The 20428-nt window shown below is 42.7% G+C and overlaps 1 protein-coding gene across 1 annotated transcript in view; it reads left to right on the top strand.

Annotated features, from left to right (window-relative positions):
- The window catches only part of adamts3 (ADAM metallopeptidase with thrombospondin type 1 motif, 3), a 434436-nt gene that overhangs the window by 176410 nt on the left and 237598 nt on the right, over positions 1-20428 (top strand). The window contains exon 5 of the mRNA XM_041185298.1: positions 14434-14633. Coding sequence (XP_041041232.1) covers positions 14434-14633 — 200 coding nt within the window. The remainder of the gene's footprint in view (positions 1-14433; positions 14634-20428) is intronic.

Raw genomic sequence — 20428 nt, 5'->3', positions numbered from 1 at the left:
AAGTCTAGGTCATTAATATATGTCAAGAAAAGTAGTGCCAACTGCTGGGAATCCTCTATTTATAAGGTCTAGCATCTCATATGCATTATTAACCACTTTCTCAAGCTATCTTGCCACCTTCAATGATTTGCGCACATGTAACCTAACCCCAGGTCTCCTGTTCCTGCACCCCATTTTAGAGCTGTACCCTTTAGTTAATATTGTGCCTGCTTATTCTTCCAATCAAAATGTATCACTTCACACTTTTCTGCATTAAATTTCACCTGCCACGTGTCCACCCATTCCAGCCTATGGATGAAATCGTCCCAGGTTTGCACAAAGTGCAGTAGGGGGCAGGAAAGAAGTCATTTTACCCGCTGGCTGCAATGGCAGGTTTTGGCGTCGTATTGTCCCATTCCCGCCTCATAAATAACCACTTATACCTGAAAAATAACTATTCAATACTGCTCTTGGTTTCTTGTCATTCAGCCAAATTTGCATTTTTTGAGCCAGGTCTCTGTTATTGGCAGAACATCAGGCTCCCATTTGGCTATCTGCAGCTGCAGTTCACCAACCATACTTACCATACTTCATGCATTTAGATACATTCACCATTAACCTAATTTAGACCTTATTGCACTTCCTCTTACTCTGACCCCAACTAATACGTTACTATTTTTTTGTTTAGTGCTATCTGATATCTCCCAATATTTTGTGATCATTGTTCGTCCTTTCTAGTTCCTGGTCCCATCCACCTGCAAGTCAATTTAAACCCTGTCTCACAGCACTAGCAAACTAGGCCTCAAGCATACTCATCTGATAAGCTCTGTTGAGCTGCAGCCTGTCCAGCCTGTACAGGTCCTATCTCTTCCAGAATGGCTCCAGTGTCCCAGGAATCTAAAGCCCTTCCTCCAGCACCATCTCCCCAGCCACGCATTCATCTGCTCTATTCTGCTATTTCTATACTCACTGGTGCATGGCACCAGGAGTAATCCGGAGATTACAACCTTTTTTTTCATTCATTCACGGGATGTGGGTGTCGCTGGCTGGGCCAGTTTTTATTGCCCATCCTTAGTTGCCCTTGAGAAGGTGTTGGTGAGCTGCTTTTGAGATGCTGCATGTTAGACATCTTCCTAGCTCCCTAAGAAACACTTTGAAGACATGTATGCTTTACAATGATAAATCTTCACTTAAATGCAGTCACCGTTGTCACATAAGCAAATCCAGCAAACAAATTGTTCACAGGAAGGTCACACAAAGAGCAGTAAGGTAAATTAACAGTTAATACTGTATATCTTTGGCTCTGCTGATTAATCTTGGAATTTGGGTTGAGAGATCTTGGGGATCGGAGAACTTGAGGGCTAGGAGCAGGGGCCCTACTTAGCTAGCTTTGAGGGTGCATGATCATTGATTGACCCTCAACCTGCAGTGCACTCCAACATTGGCTATTGCTCCTGGTGGTGCTGCTGACCCTCTGATTGTCTGGCAATTCTTACGGTGAGTGATCATCCTCAGTAGTGATGGCAGCCCAAGTGATGCAGGCTTGGGTCCCGCAGGCTACTGAAACGGGGTCACCCCATCCTGTCTTCCCACTTTCAGCCTCGGCAGTGGAACCCCTGGCACCAGCATTAAATCTAGCCCTTCACTCTCTACTGCCAAGCCTGACAGGAGCTGACTAATCTAAATTGTATTCGACGTGCAACTGTAGTCTTTTTATGGCTTTCACGTGTTCAGTGCACTTAGCTGACTGGAGTGGAGTGTTTGCCTCAATCATTGATAGATTTGTGCAGAAGAAGCAGACGGAAGGGGAATTCCAGGTCACCAACCAGCAACAGTTTGGTCCTGATTTCCCGGCTAAGTGTGTGTTAGTGTGATCTCAGTCATATCTGCTAAAAGCTGAATGACTATGTGGAATCACTGTTCCCTGATGGCAACCAATGTGGTCTACTGTTGGGCTGCATAATTATGATTACTTCACAGGAATGTGCATGCTTCCTAGTTAAAGAAGACGAAGGCCATTCTTAATGTATCCATCCAGATAGAGCTTATAGACTCTTCAGGAAAAGCAGGCTGATTTCCTAACCCAGCACTCCTGGTGAACAATGGCACTTTCAAGGAGAGCAGGCATGCATACTGTGGGCTCCCAACCACTGCCTTCCCATCTAATTGAATTTGAGCAACTGAGCTTATTAGGGGAATTCCCAGGTTTAGCTCCTAGAAATGCCATCAGTAAGCGAGAGAGTGAACGGAAGGAGCTTCAACTCACCTAAAGCCCTGGAAATCCATTTTCATGGCTTCTTAAGAGGGATGGAAATCCCACATTTTTGAACTCCATTAAAATGCATCCCCCGCTGAACCCCTCCTGCAATGCACCCTCCTCACCCTGGAGCAGAATTAAGGTGACATTTCAGGGCTTGGACTTCTTCATTTCTTGGTTGTGCTCAGATTGGCCTTCTGTTAAGGTGAGATGTGTATGTTCAGGACGGAGACTGAGTGATCACAATCTCACTGAGCCCCTACTACACATAGGAATAATGGCAGGCTTCTTCATCTCAAAAGGAGAAATATATTTGACTTTATATTGTGAACAATGAGCTTAAAATGGTTTTGAAAAATACTTTATTTCCCCTGAGTGTGCCCCCATTCACCTTGTTGATATGTGCAACTTTTGGACACTAAGATGATTAATCTTCTTTCCACGTCTGTGCAATTATCACACTGACCTGCTGAACTAATCACACAACACAGAGGCTGAATTACACTAATGCTTCAGTCTCCTCTTTGGCTCTGACTGCTGTGATTTCAAAAGGATTCAGGCAAACTCTGACATTTTATTTGATGTTACTTGTATGGCTTGTTCCAGTCTGCGCTGCTAGGACTTAATGAAGTTTGCCAATTTGATTCTCTTTAGTGCTGCAATGACAATGAAAGCAATGTGCTGGCTGCAGCAAACTGTGACTCATTGGTACAACCCACAGAGCTAGTAATGGGAGGACCTGTAACAGACACCCCTCCTCTTCCCTAACCCAGTCAAAGGGGGTTGAGGTGTTAAGAAAGGTGGTGTCATCTGAGAAACATTCCTGCATTCCAACAGTAACTACTTTTCAAAAGCACTTCATTGGCGATTGAACGTTTGGGACATCCTGAGGTTGTGAAAGGTACGATATAAATGCTTCTCTAGGATATGAAACACTTCGGGATATACTGAGCTCATGTACAATGGCTAATAAACACCAGTCTTTCTTTAATTTACAAATAAAAACAATAAAGAGATCAAAGAGCAGTATGAAAGAAAAGGAGAAAATACACATTGGAGAAAGGGGGCTAGTGTGGGGGCATTCAAAAATGAACATGGCAAGATGTTTATCAGAGTTGCTTAATTAATAAATTGCTTCAGTATTTGCAAAGGAGAGTGAAGGAAATCTGCAAGGGTTATGGTTGAGCAGATAGAAACTAAACCAAAACATAGATGGATTAGAAAACAAATAATCCTTAAGGGTCTGGAGAACACTTAGTGATACTAAATATCCAGGTACAGCTATTTTACACCCTTGAACATTGAAGTGGGTCAGCAATGGGATTTACAGTGGTATTTCAGAAATGAATTTTTAAGTGAGTAGTATTAAGGTGCTACAGATGGCACACTTTATCCCTTGTTCAAAAAAAAAGGAAAGGGCCACCATCAACCAGTTGACCTTGTGTCACAAATTTATAATTAGGGACAAAATAAATGAAAATTAGAAGGGCACAGATTGATGAGGGATGATCAACATGGGGTTGCGAAGTGTAGTTTACACAAGCAAAGGATAGCTGCGGTTCGTATGAACTCCCAGAAAGCACTTGATAAGGTGCTCAGTAATAAATTGGCTAAAGGAATTCAGCCCATATGTCATAAAGGGAAAACAGTGGCTCCGGAGTAGGAATGGCTGAAAGGTGGACAGCAAAGGGTAACAGTGAGTGGAAGTTTCACACGTTTTCGGGACTATTTCCGTACAAACATATTAATCATTTAGACTCTGAAATAAAGAGCAACAGCAACAAATTGCATTATGGTCACCACAAGGATGTCTAGGCCTAGAACACTATGGCTAGGATTTTCCAGCCTCGCTGCCGGCAGGCACAGTCACAGACGAGACGGGAAAATTTGGAGAGCTGTTGACTTTTAACTGCTCTCCAAAGTTTCCCATCCTGCCTGCGACGATGCCCGTTGGTGGTGGGGCCGAAAAATCCTGCCCTATGAGTGAGATCAATGACTTCTTTAAAAGGGGCTAATTTACAATTATTGACCCTCCAGTGGCAAGGAAGTGTCACATTTTGCAATCCCTTTACAAGCTCAGGTGCATTCAACCTGGCAAGGGACCCCCTTAAAATAAAATTGACACGGCATCACAGTTAAAAGCCAGCATTAATTGTCCATGCTTAGTTGACCTTTGATGATTGTACTCTACCTCCTCACCCACCCACCTGCCCCCCACTCCCTCACCCACTTACCTGCTACTCTACCCACTCACCCACCTGCTACCTTATGCCCTCACCTCCTTACCTATCACTCTATCACCCACCTACCCGACTGCTACCCTACACTCTCACTCACTTACCTGCTGCCCTACTCCCTCACTCACCTGTCATCCTACCCCCCCACCCCCTTACTTGCCAGCCTACCACCCGCTTGCCACCCTACCCCCTCATCCACCTACCACCCTACTCCCTCACCCACCTGCCACTCTACCCACTCACCCTCCTGCCACCCTACTCCCTCACCCACATAGCTCTCACACTTACCATCTCTCTGTACCTTCTCAAAGTGGCTTTGAGACCCTTAAACTCTCTACTTGCTGGAATACAGCAGCTTGTGCCATAAAAGGGGGCATGGCTGGTCTTCCCCTCATGATCCTGCCCTACGAGGAAGGGGAAGAGTTCCAGTTGGGAAGTCTGGGCGAGATATGCTGAGCTCCGGTGCAAGGTAAGAAAATAGGAATGGAGTGGCAATCCAATGGTGAGTGCCTCTCCTTGGAAGATTCAGTCCATTGTTTAATTCTCAAGTATTACCAATGGCTCAGATTTTGCTTTAGTAGTAACAATAAAAGTGTCAGGTTTTGCCATCATCAGTCCTCTGAAACCAACAACAACTTGTAGATGCACAATTAAACACGCAACTCTGAAAGCTGCCATCACGCTTTCCCTAAGGTGTGCTGTTAAAGTACTCACAGCCTGCAATCAAGTGGAAATCACTGAACTGATGAGAACTTGCCCCTTTACACCATTAAAATAATGTAAAACCTCAGAAAAATTACATCTTGTTGAATAGGTATAACTTGTGTTTAACAGCATTCCATGTTCATATTCACTCCTGCACAAACTCTAAAAGTTCATACAATTGTGGAATATCAATTTTCTCTATTGTTAAGAAACTTCACATTTATAGTCTTTTCTACAAGTTTGTTTATGATATTTTAACTTTGATCTTGACCCCATATGCATTTCCCAATCATTTATTTTACTGTATGTAAAATTTTAATTAACAGTGAAGAATAATCACAGTTGGTCTCGCTTGATAACATCACTGTGGCTGGACTCATGGAGATCGTCTTGACTTGGTGCCAGGTTCAAACTTAGGTTGGGAAAGGGGAAATCTACATCACAGTCTTTGAGGCCAGCTTCCTTTGAAGTCAGTGGCGAGTGCGGTCACTTTGCTGCTGACCACACTGGTGCAGTGTAGTTTCCAAAAGTGAGACAATTTGTTAAAGATGTTAGTTGCTTGCCTGCCATATTTTCACTATATAAACACAACGATTAAGTATCTGGTAAAACATTTTAACAGAACCACTTGCTTTTGACACAGATATGTAAATAAAACTTGTGGATTTTAGGAATTTGAAACCACAGATGATAAATATGGTTAAATAACTGATTAATTTTTTCTTTATTCGTTCATGGGATATGGGTATTGCTGCCTAGGCCAGCATTTATTGCCCATCCCTAATTGTCCTTGTTAAGAGGTCATCTCAGAGCTGCTGTTGCTGGAGTCACATGTAGGCCAGACCATTTAAGGATAGCAGATTCCCTTCCCTAAAGGACATTAGTGAACCAGATGGGTTTTTAATGACAATCAGCAATGGTTTCATGGTCATGGTTAGATTTTTAATTCCAAATTTTTATTGAATTCAGATTTCACAATCTGCCATGGTGGGATTCAAACCTGGGTCCCCAGAGCATTACCTTGGGCCTCTGGAATACTGGTCCAGTGACAAACGCTGTTTTGATCCTGAACTTAACAAGCAGACTTCATCACTTTTTGTGCTTAAATTATACACAGTTTGGAAATAAACTCTATCTAATGATCAGCTCTGTCTAAATGAAGTCAGTTGTTTAGATCTATGTTGCTGGAGATTTTGATACCTGGCAAGGAGAATGCCCCAGAACTGTTGGTCAATAATGGTAATAACCTGTTGGTGGATTAGATTGGAATTTCTGAGCATTTGTATTAAAACTGTATACCTGGGCCTGGAATTTCATATGAGCTCACAAAAACCACCTTCCGAAATACTCACCCAAGCCCTGGCTGACCTTGCTTTGGATTTTTGTCATTCATGAAAGGGTCGGATTTACAGTGCATTTTGTGAGCCATAATGAAGTGCTTGAGTAGTTTGGGTGCAGAGGCAGGCTAGTTAGAACACTCACCTCAATTCTCCAACACAGCATCTCAGCTCCCAACATCATTTAAAGACCCCCTAACCCACATTCTCCACCCTCATGCAACCCCAGTCTTCCTCACATCACCCAGTCACCCAGCCCACCTCCATGCCCCTCACCCCCACCCCCATCCTTGCCACCCCATTCCCCCACAGATCACTCATTCCACCCTGTGCCCCCTCCATGAAAAGGTTGAGAATCAATGCAATACAACACAATGCACAATCATAAAGATTATCTAATTTTTCCATTTGCTGACATAATCAAGGGGTTCAATTTCACTTTGGTCTTATGGTCTTTGGGAGCAGGAAATAGGAACTGGGACCGTTTGTGGGTCTGAACCACTCCTGGGAGGGGAAACAGTCACTCTTTGGGATTTTTCATGAGGCGTCCCCATAGGACAGGTTTCCTGACCAACTAAAGCTGGAAGGCAGGTTCTCAAAGCTGGAGGACCATTCAGAGAATAAAAAACTATTTGCATCTGGTAAAATAAAAGGGATGACGAGTACTGGTGCCAGCGGCAGAAGGGAGTGGGTGTGTCCTCTCCAGTAGACCTGGGGCTAGATTTTCATCATGGAGGCAGGAATCATGTGGAGTTCCCGACTAAACTGAAAACACAGATAGAAATGAGAGTTCAAAATCCAGCCCCTAGTCTTTGGGTTGTGGCTAAACTTTAGGCACTGAATCCAGTGACATACTTTTACTTTAGGGCTGCTGTTACTATGCTATTAATGATTGTAGGGATCTATGTCTGGGATCCCATGGAACAAAATGGCAAGAAGGGAGGGGCATCAAGTCAACAAGAGAGGTCAGGACTCATCTGCACCCTAAAGTCGGTGTATAATCCTGTCTCACTTTGGGATCAGGCTACGGCCCCATTGTCCTAAGGTAAAAGGAATGTGATGCTGATTGTCAGAGAGCTTGAGTGTGAGTGAAATATGAGAGTGAGGGAGAGAATGAATCAAGCCTGGGAATAAGCAAGTGTGAAAGAGTAAGTAAACCTGAGAATAAATCATTAATTAGCTGAGTGAGGGGGAAGTATATATGAGTGAATCATTGAATGAGAGTGAGAAAAATGTGAATGAACAAGTGATGAGTAAAAGACTGAGTGAGGGAGTGAGAGAGTAAGGGTGAGTGAGAGGTTAAGTGTATATGAGGGTAAAGAGGTGAATATGAGAGGATGTGTTACTAAATAAGAGTGAGTGAATATGAAAGTGATCGAGTGATTGAAAGAATTTGAGTGCATAAATAGAGGCTAGAAATTTTCGGCCCCATTGGCGTTAGGCATCATGATGGGCAGACAATATTGTGAGAAGGCCAAAAATTGATGTCACGCTGTCATGAAACCAGCTTGCGATATTCTGCTCCACCCGTCAGGAACCTAATTTCAATACTTTAGCATCTCATCATAAGCCCTGCTCGCCGGAATCATCCCCTCCACGCTGGATCATCCGAGAATCATGCCAGTGTTTCACAACTGTACATAAGCAACCTGCACCTGGTGAGCTGCACTTCGCTCAGGACTTTGAGGTTTATTTGCCTGCCTTGCTTCGGGCAGCACTTGTGGTCATCAGCACCAGACTTCATAGCACCACATCACTTTTAGGGGGGCTCACGGGCAGGTCTCCACCTACCAGACCAGCCATAAGGCAGGGCTCGATTTTCAATGTCTGCAGGACTAGGACTTGCTGGGGGAAGGAGGGTAAGTGGCTACAGGCAATGGAAGAGGCTGCAGAGGAAGGGCTGTACTGGGGAAGGGGGCTATGCCAGGGTGTGAATGGAGGCACATGTTAATCTGTGCAAGTGCCTTAAGTTGGTGAGGGCTAAGGAGGCAGTCTCCAGAGGAGATGAGGCCAGGTGGAGATGTGAGGGTGTGTGTGAGAGAGTGACTGGTGATGTCCCTTGAGTTGGCAGTGAGTGAGATGCCATGAATGTGTGATGGCCTTGTGAGTCTATGATTTTAGAGGGAAGAAATGGTTGCCTTACCCTGGTGGCACAGGTGAGATCATTCATCCATTTTCTGCACTGGATGGCCGACCTCTTGTGTGCAGCGTTGGCACTGACCACCTCTGCCACCGCCTCGCAAGCCGGAGTGGTGAGATTGATGGGTCTCCTGTGGCCAGAACAGGGGTAGAGGACATCACGGTGGGCCTCCATGGCATCTAGAAGGTGTCCCAGGGATGTGTCACCGAACTGAGGGGCTGCATTATACTTGGCTTTTGGGGCCATGTCTTCACCGGAGCAGTTCTGAGCTGCAAGCATCGAGAACTGTGCATTTTGCTGCAGCTTAAATATGGTGTCCTGCGTGAGGAAGCAGTGAGGTAACGGCATGGCGGGCAAATCGAAGGCTGCCTGCCCGTGAGACAGTGTGTTTCCTATGGCTGCATAATTTGTGAGGCGGGAATGGAACAATACGGAGCAAAAAGCCGCCATTGTGGTTGGTGGGTAAAATGTCCTTTTTCCTGCCCACTGCTGCACTTAGTGAAATTTGGGACTATTCCGTCCAGAGTGTGACGGAGTATAAAAGAGTGTGTGTAATTCAATGAGCGTGTGAGAGTATATGAACATCAGAGGGTACATGTCAGTGAGTGAGAATGGGAGAATAAGTGTGAGTTAGTCAATGATAATTTGAGTCATTATCCAGGGCACGTGCAGCAGACTAATCTCGACAACCTTCTCATTCACCTCATCCAACCCATCTTCACAAACTGCAGTGGGAAAACAAGAAGACAAAATTCAGCTCTTGTGAAATGTCAACTTGACTACACAGATATTTTTTTTATTCCTTTATGTGCTGTGAGCATTGCTGCCAAGTCATTTGTTTCCTATCCCTAAAATGCAAACATTTCAAAAAACACTTCACAAAAGTATGAAAAAACTTGTTTCTGAATTGCCAAACAGTTCCTAGATTGAAATAACATTGTAAATTAAAACCCTCATCATTGATCATTGTCATCTATTCTTATGTTTAAAGTTTTGCAACATTATGCATTACCTATTGCAAACACACCTTTTTAGAATCATACATGTGCAGATGTTTTACCGGGTGAAATAGGTTGTATTTAGTATCATCTTCCAGTTAAATGTAGCCCCAAACTGAAACTATGCCCAGGGGGTAAGCACAAACAGTGCTTCTGACTCTTGTTACTGTTTGCAAATCCAAATACTATTGATTATTGCATGTGCAATTGGACACCTAGGCAGTGTACAGTATATTCCTGCAATTACAATACTTGAGTGATAGCAGGTGAAATTGTCCCTTTTATTTCTTACACTAAGTATTGACCATCATTTTTGTATATGGTAATTTCATTTGAGTTTGTGACAGCAGAATAGTCAGCCCCACTCTTTCCTTGGTTATTCTCTTGCTCTTTTGCACTTATAAATCATACATTCATTTGCAATATCCACCTATATCTGTACTCACCAGCATGAAGTAGTCCAGAGATAACTACCTTTGAGGTCCTACTTCATTTCTTTCATAGCTCCTGAAAATCTACCTGCAGGACCTCATCCCTCAATCTCCCTATGTCATTGATACCCATAAGGACCATGATCTGGCTGTTCACCCGCTGCCTTCAGTGTGTTCTGTAGCCACTCAGTGACGTTCTTGACTCTAGCAGCAGGGAGGTAACATTCTATGCTAGAGTTACATTTTTGACAGGAAAGCCTGTCTGTTCCTGTAACTATTAAAGCTTCTTCTTCTGGCGTCTCCTATTTTACTCAGTGTTACCGCAATGCTGGTTGATCACCCTTCTCCATCTCCTCCTGTGATCCCCCCGTTCCTCTTCCAAAAGTTGCTCTTATTCCCATCCCTCATGGCTCTGCAATCTTCCCTTTTCAAGTATATATCGAAATTCCTTTTGAAAGCTACTATTGAATCTTTTTCCATCTTCCTTTGAGTCCTGTGCTATTGCATCTTCCTATCTGGTCTCAGGCCTTCTTGTTTTCCTTACTTCTGGCAGTCCCATCTCCATAACTCACCTCACATACTTTCTCGCTCTCTCTCCACAACAGATGACCATACCATTTCAACCTCTTCCTGGCAACTTTCATTGATGCTCCCACAGTCTTCAATGACCCTGTGATGTACCGATTCGTGAAATTGTCTTTTATTGTCACACCACACATCCATCTCAGCATTCGCACCTCATCAGTCTCCACTCATTGTTCCTCTCATTATGATGTTGCCTAAGTTTCTAACTATTGAAACCCCTATCAATATTGCTTTTCTGACCTTCCTTGCCCTTCCCCTATCTCTCTGCAACCCTGCCTCCCCCTCCCCCCCCATTGGGTTCTGGCTTTATTCCCTGGAGGAGCCTGGTCCTCCTTGTCTATCTGGTGGTCACCCATTCCCTCTCTGTTGTGCACTATTAAGCTCTTGGTGACCACCTCCAGAAATTTGCTATCCACACAACTCTCTACCTCACTGATGCATCACAGTAATACCAGCTGCTGCTCAAGCTCCGAAACCCTGAGGTTGAGCTCCTCCAACTACCGACACTTCCTGCATATTGGTTGAGTAGGACACAATAAGCATTCGCGCGTTTCCACCTGGTACAGGATAAGCATTCGAGGGGACTGAGTGGCCCTGGCATGTCTCTATTTATTCAGTGACTAGCTAAACTTACCAGAAATAAACTTATGTCCAGGCCAGAGACAAGTCTTAAGAACTCATCGACTACTCAGCAGTCACCTCACACTCCCCCTACCTCTGGGCTCAAAAACTGCTTTTGTTAAAAACAAAGAAATTGCTTACTCGCTCTTTGAGCTCCTGCTCTGAAATAGAACGGTTAAACTCATTGCTTTGAAATTGATGGGACCTCTTTTCTTAGTGACAACCAAGGAAGATTATGTAAGGTGCCCCAATGAGTGACTGATGAAAGATACTAACTAGTTTATAGGTAATCAATGTTGAGCAGAAGCATGTGTATGACCATCAAGTCACCTGATTAATTAGTTCATGGGCACCAAGTAGAAAGCGTGATTGCACTGGTTAACCAGTTAGCATTGTTGAATTATACAACACAGGAGAAGGTCATTCGACCTGTGGCAGCTGTTTGAAATTGCTTTCCAATTATCCCCACTCCTGTGCTTTTTCCCCATAGCTCTGCAAATATTTCCTTTGCAAGTAAATATCCAAGTTCCTTTTGAAAACTAGTATTGAATCTGCTTCCATCACCCTTTCTCGCAGTGCATCCCAAGTCATAACAACATGTATAAACTAAATTCTCCTCATCTCACCTCTGGTTCCAACTACCTTAAATCTGTATCCGCTGCTTACCGACCCTTCTGCTAGTGGAAACAATTTTACTCGCTGTGTGAAGATGAATCTCCAGATAACAAACCTGGTACCAGTTTGAGCATATCTACTACTTCTGCAGTCTCATTTTAAATAATATTCTAGGTTATCTTCTTCACTACAATTGAAGTAAAAAACAGTTATCATGCTAAAAGAAAAAACAAACACAGAAATCAGCAGACTTGAACAGCAATAAATAAACAACAAAGGGACAAAACATAATAAGAGGTGCAAAAATAGAATTTGAGAACAAACTTGCAAAGGATACCAAAGTGAAAAGCAGTAATATTTACCAGTATGTTAAGAGAAGGAGAGCGGTAAAGAGGAATATGGGCAAATGTGGATGAGACTGCAATGGATAATAAGAAAATAGCCGATGTTGTTCAATTAATCTTATTTCACAATGGAGGAAGAGAGCAAAATACCAGTGATACAAGATTGACCGAATATAAGTAATAAAATAGTAATAGAGAAAATAATGGGACTTAAAATTGCAAACCTCCAGGATCTGATGGTTTCAACCATAATTATTAAAATAGGTGAGGAAATTGTAGGTGCTTTATTCATATTTTTTTCCAAAGCTTTCTCAATTCAGAATTGTATCTTTTAGTTACAATATTTTAAATCTCTGTTATTTATTGAGGGATCAAAAAACAGGTAACTATAGACCCATCTGTTGTGGAGTAGTTATTGGAACCTATCATCAGATAGAGGAATGGCACCCTTGGATATGTGTGAGCTGATCAAACAGAGTTAGTGTGTATTTGTGAAGGATATGTCATATCTGACTAGTCTAGTTGAATATTTTGAGAAGGTAGCTAGCTTGATGGATACGGGAGTGGCAGTGGTTGTTGCCTATATAAATTTCCAGAAGGCATTTGATTAGGTTCTGCACAAGAGATTATCAGCAAAAATTAACAAACACTAAAATAGAGGTAACCTTGGGCAGGATTTTTCCTGTTTGCAAGATGTGAAACCATAGTGCGGGGAAGGGCAGTAAAATCAGAGGGAGCTGTGATGGATCGAGTCCCTGACCATGTCGTTCTGTCAGAGAATTTTACCAACAGTGGGACTGACTTAACAAAGAGATGGGAAGCAACTTTAAATATTCAAATAGCCCATTAATGGCCATTTTGCCAGCAGTGGATTGACTCCCCTGCTGGGTAGGGAGGCCATCAGCTGAATGCAGGTGGCTTTCCAGTCGCAGCCTGGTGGTGGGGTTGGGGGTGGTGGGGTGGGGGAGCAGAAGTATTTTTTCATTCACAGACAGGGAAGGTTGCCACCACGGCCGCAGCATTTAGCTCAGAGGGGTTTCCGCTCCATCAGTATAATTTTTAAGTTTTTAAGTTTTCTTTAACATTTCTTCCACCTACCTGGTGCAAATGACATTAAGTCTGAGGCACAATAAGCTGTGTGGATGGGAGCAGAAAGTTACAAAGGAACATAGACAGGTAAATGAATGGGCAAAGCTATGATGGTATTTAAGGTGGGAAAGTGTGAAGTAATCCCCTTTGGAGCCAAGAAAGATAAATTGAAATATATGACACTGAGATTGGGAGTTTTGATGGAGCAAAAGGATTAAGATGTCCATCTACCCAAAACACTAAAAATTAATGCATAGGTACAAAAAGTAATCAGGAAGGCTAGGTGAATGTTGGCCTTTATCTCACGGAGGCTTGAATACAAAAGTGAGTTGTGTAAGAGCCTTGGTCAGACTTGATCTTGAATACTGTGTTCAGTTCTAGGCACCCACACCTTAAGAAGGATATTTGACCTTGAAATTGTGATTGCAGGCTTTAAAGGTTAAATTATGAGGTCAGATTGCATAAACATGCCTTGTGCTCTCTTGAATTTACAAGATTGATGGATGATCGAAATGGGGTGTATAAAATGAAAAATGATTCGGTAGAATAGGTACAGAGAAACTATTTCCACTCATGGGTGATTCAACAACAAGGGAGCACATCCTAAAATTATTTAAGGGTGGAAATAGGAAGTGCTCACTTCACACAAAGGAGAGTGGAAATCTGGAACTCTTTCCCCAAAAGGACGTTGGTCAAGTAAAGTTTTGAAGACAGATATCAATAGATTTTTATTAGGTCAGACTGACAAGGGATATAGAACAAACAATGGTAAATGGAACTGTGGTGCAGATCAGCCATAATCAAATTGAAAGACAGAACAGGCTCAAGGGGCTGAATGACTTACCACTTCCTCTTATACCCTTTCACTTCTTGGCCACTTGCTCCAATTCCACTGACCTTCCTCGTTTAGTCATGTGGAAAATTGACCACTTTTTACTGAGCTCACGTTACTGAGAGTTACCACATGGAAATGCAATACATGCCTATTATATAATATTCAAATACAAGCTGCAAAACATTTGATTACCCTGTTATATGTGGTAAGGTTACACTCAATCTTAGTTTGTACTAAATACAGCTTTTGTTTGTTGACAGGATCTCAGTTTGGTGTAGCTGGTGACCTGGACAACATGTATGACAACATTGACAAGCAGTTGGATGAAACCCTGAGGCGACGTAGACATGCAAAAGATGGCGACTATAACATTGAGGTTCTCTTGGGAGTGGATGACTCCGTGGTGCGGTTTCATGGAAAAGAACATGTCCAGAACTACCTATTGACCCTAATGAATATAGTAGGTGTCTGTAGTGTGTTGCAATATTTTCAAAACCTCTGAAATCGGGCCAGAAACAAAATAGAAGCCCAAAATTGGGTCACTCGCGTAAGCACTGCAGTAACTTGCATGAGATTCAAGGCCATCTTGGGAGCTGGATCCACCAGCTATTTTTTGGAATGTTGCTTAATAATGTAAGAACTTAAGAAATCGGAGCAGGAGTAGGCCACATGGTCCATTGAGCCTGCTCCACCATTCAAGAGGATCATGTTTGAACTTTTACATCAATTTCACTTTCCATCCCTACCCCTAAATCCATTGATTTCCTTATGCTCAAATATTTCTAAATCTTAAGTGTTAGCTAGCTCAGTGCTCACAATCTTATCTATAACTATAGATTTAAAGCACACTAGGAGACTAATTTGTCCATTGCTCCTGTGCCAGTTCTTACCTAGATCAATTCAAATTATTAATATGACCCCATTCTCTCCCCTTAGCCCTGTTTCTCCCTCTGCTTCAAATATTTAGCTTTTCCCTTAATAGGTGGAACCATCTCTGCCTCAGCTCCACACAACACATTTCAAGGTCCAACAATTTTGTAAAGAGGTTTCTTCTAACTTCTCTTAGTCAGAATTTTAAATTGATGACTCCCTAGTGATTTTTAAAAATTCTTTCATGGGATGTGACCATCGCCGGCAAGGACAGCATTTGTTGCTCATCCCTAATTATCCTATATAAGGTGGTGGTGAGCTGCCTTCTTGAATTGCTGCAGTCCATTTGGTGTAGGTACACCTGCATTGCTGTTAGGAAGGGAGTTCCAGCAACAGTGAAGGAACAGTGATATAGTTGCAAGCCAGGATGGTGTGTGGTATGACTTGGGGAGGAACTTGCAGGTGGTGGCGTTCCCATGCATCTGCTGTTCTTGTCATTCTAGGTGGTAGGGCTCACAGTTTTGGAAGGTGGTTGACTTGCTGCCTAAAGGAAATAGTCTTTACCTATTCACACATATTTAAATCTCTTCTAAACCTTGTCTATTACAACAACAGCAACTTGCATCAATAGAGTATTTTACCTGAGTAAAATATCTGAAGGTGCCTCACTGGGGCAATAACAGACAAAATTTGATACCTAACCGTGTTAGGAGATATTAGGACAGGGGACCTACATTTTATTCAAAGACATAAGTTTTAAGCATGGTGTTAAAAGAGCAAAGAAAGCGTTGGAAAGACAGAAAGATTTAGTGAGGAATTTCCACAACTTAGGTCTTAGACAGCTGAAGGCATGCCCACCAATGGTGGGGTGTAGGAAATTGGGGCTATGCAAGAGGCCAGAGCTGGGAAAATGCAGCATTCTCTGAGGATTGTAAGGCTGAAGCAGATTACGGAGATATGAAGGGACAGGGCCAGTCAGGAATTTAAACATAAGGATGAAAGTTTTAAATTTGAGATATTGCTGCACCAGGAGTCAATGTAGGTCAGCAAGTAAAGGGTGATGGATAAATTGGACTCGGTGTGAGTTATGAAACAGACACGAGTGTTTGGATGAGCCCAGGGCAGAAATAGTCCGAGTATCTCAAGAGGATAATTAGCATAAAGAAAGTTCATCTATGCATGGAGAAAGAGATAGAAGCTGACACAGAGTTCACATGACAAAACATTTCAGACAGAGTGATGGAGAATGAATTTTTCAGATACAAGAAGAGAGAAAAACTCAGATATGAGGAGAGGGAAGTTCAAACACAACTGGAGAAGTAGTAAGGGGGCAGCAAAGGCATATTGAGAGAGAGAGAAAGTAACACATGTGTAGAATGAAAGTAGCTAAGAGTGATATAGAGGGATTTTCAGCTGCTGTGTTAGACACAGAACCATAAAGGCTGAAGACTGTGACAGTGAAATACAAGGTCGGGGCAGTAAGGAGCAATGAGCCTGGGGAGTATGCCAATGAGCAACAACATTGTGGAGCTGTAGTAGTAAGGTTGGGGACGGCAACAATGGATAGTTAAGCAATAAATGGCAAAGGGTAGGAGCTAAATTAATTAGAGGTAATTGATCTGGGTGTTGAGAAAACCTAGCATACAGAACACCTTCAGGGCAGATGTGGACCCACCAGCATTTCCAGGCTGGGTCTGGACCAGAAAGAATCCAGATATACTTTCTTAATTGATCCTTTTAGTGATCACTAGTAAGCTCCTCTCAAAAAGGGCTCCAACCACGGTTCTGCCTTAAAAAGTTTATGCTATATCTTAGAATCAGCTGAGTTTGACTCTTGAGGGAGAAGGGATTGAGAATACATTGAAAAGAGATTGAAAGCTACATTGCAATGTGAATAGGAAGCGATGATCAATCAACAGAGGAAGAGACACTTTGGGCCTAGTGGCTTATTCCTGTTTATAGATCATCCTCAGTTCTTATGATAACTTCTAGGTGCTAGAATGCCAAGAGCACCTTTGTAGTGAGGATGTTAGTGCAGCCTCTGAAGCTGGTTCTTGATTTTTGCATGAATGTGTTTCTTGCTCGATAATGCACCCAAATGAAGAACAGGTATATATGAACAAGTACATCTTTCAGCTAATTTGGCATAAAAATAATTGGGACTGAATGCAATTCAGTATCTCCAGGATGGAAATCTTTATCTGTGGAGAGAAATACAGAGTTAATGCTTCGAGTCCGTATGACTCTTCTTCAGAACTAAAGAGAAGTAAAAATGTAGTGAAATATATACTGCTTAAGGGTGGGGGGGCGGGGGGGGGGGTGGAGGTGGTGGGACAGGTGAAGCTGGATGGAGGGCCAGTGATAGGTGGAGGCAAAGGAGAGATTACAAAAGATGTCATAAAAGGTCGAAGGGGTGTTGATGCTGGTGATACGAGTTAAAGGAGGTGCTAATGGTGACATTAAGGGTAGAGAGCAGAAGGAGCAAGTGACAGATGGCCCTAGAGGGGGTGGGGTGGGGGAAGTGGGGGGAGGGGACAGTGTGGGAAAAAAGATTGAAATAGGCTAAAATGTCCATCTAAATAGGCTAAAAGACATGGCAGCTTAGATTGATGGCATTACTTTCTGACTATTTTTGGCTGCGAGGTACAAATCCAGACAGATTCGTCCTTGGCCTGCTGCAATGTTCTAGTGAAGCTCAATGCAAACTGGAGGAACAGCACCTCATCTTCCGATTAGACACTTTACAGCCTTCTGGACTTAACATTGAGTTCAACAACTTCAGATCATGAACTCTGTTTTCCATCCTCACCCCTTTTGAACCCTTTTTTCAAATATTTATTTTTAAATTTTTATATATATATATAATTTTCCCACCTAAATCTATTATTATTATTTTAAAAAATGTATTTCCATTCATTGTTTTATCCCCATCTTTTAGCCTATTTCGATCTTTTTTCCCACATTGTCCCCTCCCCCCAACTCCCACTAGGACCGTCTGTCACTTGCTCCTTTGCTTTCTACTCTTAATGTCACCATTAGCACCTCCTTTAGCCAGTATCACCACTACCAACACCCCTTTGACTTTTTGTTTATGACATTTTTTGCAATCTCTCCTTTGCCCCTACCTATCAGTGGCCTTCTATCCAGCTTCACCTGTCCCACCCCCCTTAAACAGTATATATTTCACCACATTTTTACTTCCCTTTAGCTCTGAAGAAGTGTCATACGGACTCGAAACATTAACTCTGTTTTTCTCTCCACAGATGCTGTCAGGCCTGCTGAGTTTATCCAGCAATTTTTATTTTTGTTTCAGGTTTCCAGCATCTGCAGTATTTTGCTTTTATATTATGGAAATCATTATGGTCAGCTGACTGGTGGGAATGTAACACAGGAAGCAGGGAATTTCCTCTTACTGGGCAGCACATAGACATATGGAAAGATTTATGCTGTGGGATGATTTACAAATCTATGTTCCTTTACTGTTTTGCAATTAACAAAAGAAGTGGATCTCTCCTTTGTTTTTTGTGAAAAGCAGAATCTTGGGTGCTGAGGTGAAAACACAACATGCTCAAAGCACAGCAGCTTAGATTAATGGCATTTTATTCTGACTATTCTTGGTTGCTAGGTACAAATCCAGACATGTTAATTAAATACAGCCTGTTTTGAACAGCATACAGGAGCTTTAGTATTTCCTCTCTTGTGGTATGTTTTCAATTATCTGTCTTAGATCGGATCTTGTTAAAAAGTTATATATATATATATATATCTTGGGATTTTCCCCTCTTTTAAGATTTTCCTTTCCAAAATAAGTTTAGGCCTCAGTAGAAACTAGGCCTCAGTAGAAATTAAGAGCCCTTCTCATTATGTCTCCGCTGTCCCAGCTCGATTCAAAGAATTAACATTGGCTTTGTCATCTCATGTAGAAATAGTACACAAAAAAAACCAGGAAAATAATATAATGACCCAGATTTTGTTGTGGTAATAAGGGTGCAGCTGTCAGCATTCACTCCTCCACTGAAACTGATAGCAATTTTGGGGGTCCACATGCGCACAGAATAGCATAAGTTACTGTCAGTGAGTCTACCCTCCTCAATAGAGTGCACCATAGAGATGCTCACAGATAGCAATCTCAATTGCAATCATGCTTCGATGAAAACTATTTAAAATGTTATACCTGTTGAATGAGGCATAGCAGGCAGGGCCGTTTCGAGGGCGGTGCAGGGCTGAGGGCAACTCACGTTTTTTGGTCTCCCCATAACATTTTTATACACGTTTCCTCTGACGGCTGGGCCCCTGAGCGTGTGTGTGAAAAGGAGCACCAGCAGCGTCTCAGCTGCTGAACACTCCGTTACAAGCACGACTGCACTATTGACTGTACTAACTGTGTCGCACGTAAGACTACACCTTGCTTCCAAGGCTGAACATAATTGCTGGCTCTCCTTTTGTTAAGGAGGAATCCATGATCTCTTTGGGATTCCGTTATAACATTTTTACCAACACACCCCACGCCCTAACTGGAGAAAACTTTAATGTCAGAGTGAGGACATTCACTGTGTTCAACTTTTTTTTTAAAAATTACAACACGATGAAATAAATAATTTGACTTTAAAAAAAGTGACTGTATCTTCCAAGGTTAAGCAAATGTTAGTTGCAAATGCGTACTGGAAGAAAAATAAAATAAGAAGCGGAAGGTTTAAATTGCCCATGACCAAAAATAAACGGCAAATGAGTAACTTGCCCCACAGGTTGGACGCTGTGCGCTATATGCTTGCTTTAAAAACGTTAACTAATTCAGAATAGTTCATCTTGCCCCTCTGCGGTGAATGAGAGTTGGAATAAAATCCACTCTGTCGCTGCTGCCGAGGTCAGTCTCCAAGGCTGACAAACAATACTAAGCCCGCACCGTGCTTCCAGTCGCCTGGCCCACTGTCGCGATGTGACCGAGCAGATGTGACGTAGGGGAAAGTCTGCCCAGCCTGGCAAGGTTTAAGGTGCCATCCACTTTTCCACCTCCTTTGACTGTGCATCAGCAGCAGTCACCTCCCTGTGACTGGCTGAAAAACAATGCAAATGTATAAGCAAACTAACCTATCAATGGGAAGAGGCGAGTCAATCCCATCCCTCCCCCACTACCCCAGCAGTGCAATCTTGCACTGCATCTCGGGGCTTGGAGTTCTCCTTGTTATGTTGGAACTATATCTCCCAGAACAGCTCGTGCGGCACAGGTATTCCTGTCATACACACTTCCCTGGAAGTGTTTGGAGGTGCAGCGAGAGTAGCGCTACCTGCGCAGTGCTTAAAGCAGTTCCTTTCATTTTGCTTTATGTATGATGCAAGCACAGAGATGTTTAAGGAATGGAAATAGGAAAGATGAAATACAAGCAG

This window comes from Carcharodon carcharias, chromosome 4 (assembly GCF_017639515.1).
Source record: "Carcharodon carcharias isolate sCarCar2 chromosome 4, sCarCar2.pri, whole genome shotgun sequence".
NCBI lineage: Eukaryota > Metazoa > Chordata > Chondrichthyes > Lamniformes > Lamnidae > Carcharodon > Carcharodon carcharias.
The sequence above is the reverse complement of the archived record's forward strand: the minus strand, read 5'-3'. Positions and strand labels throughout refer to the sequence as shown.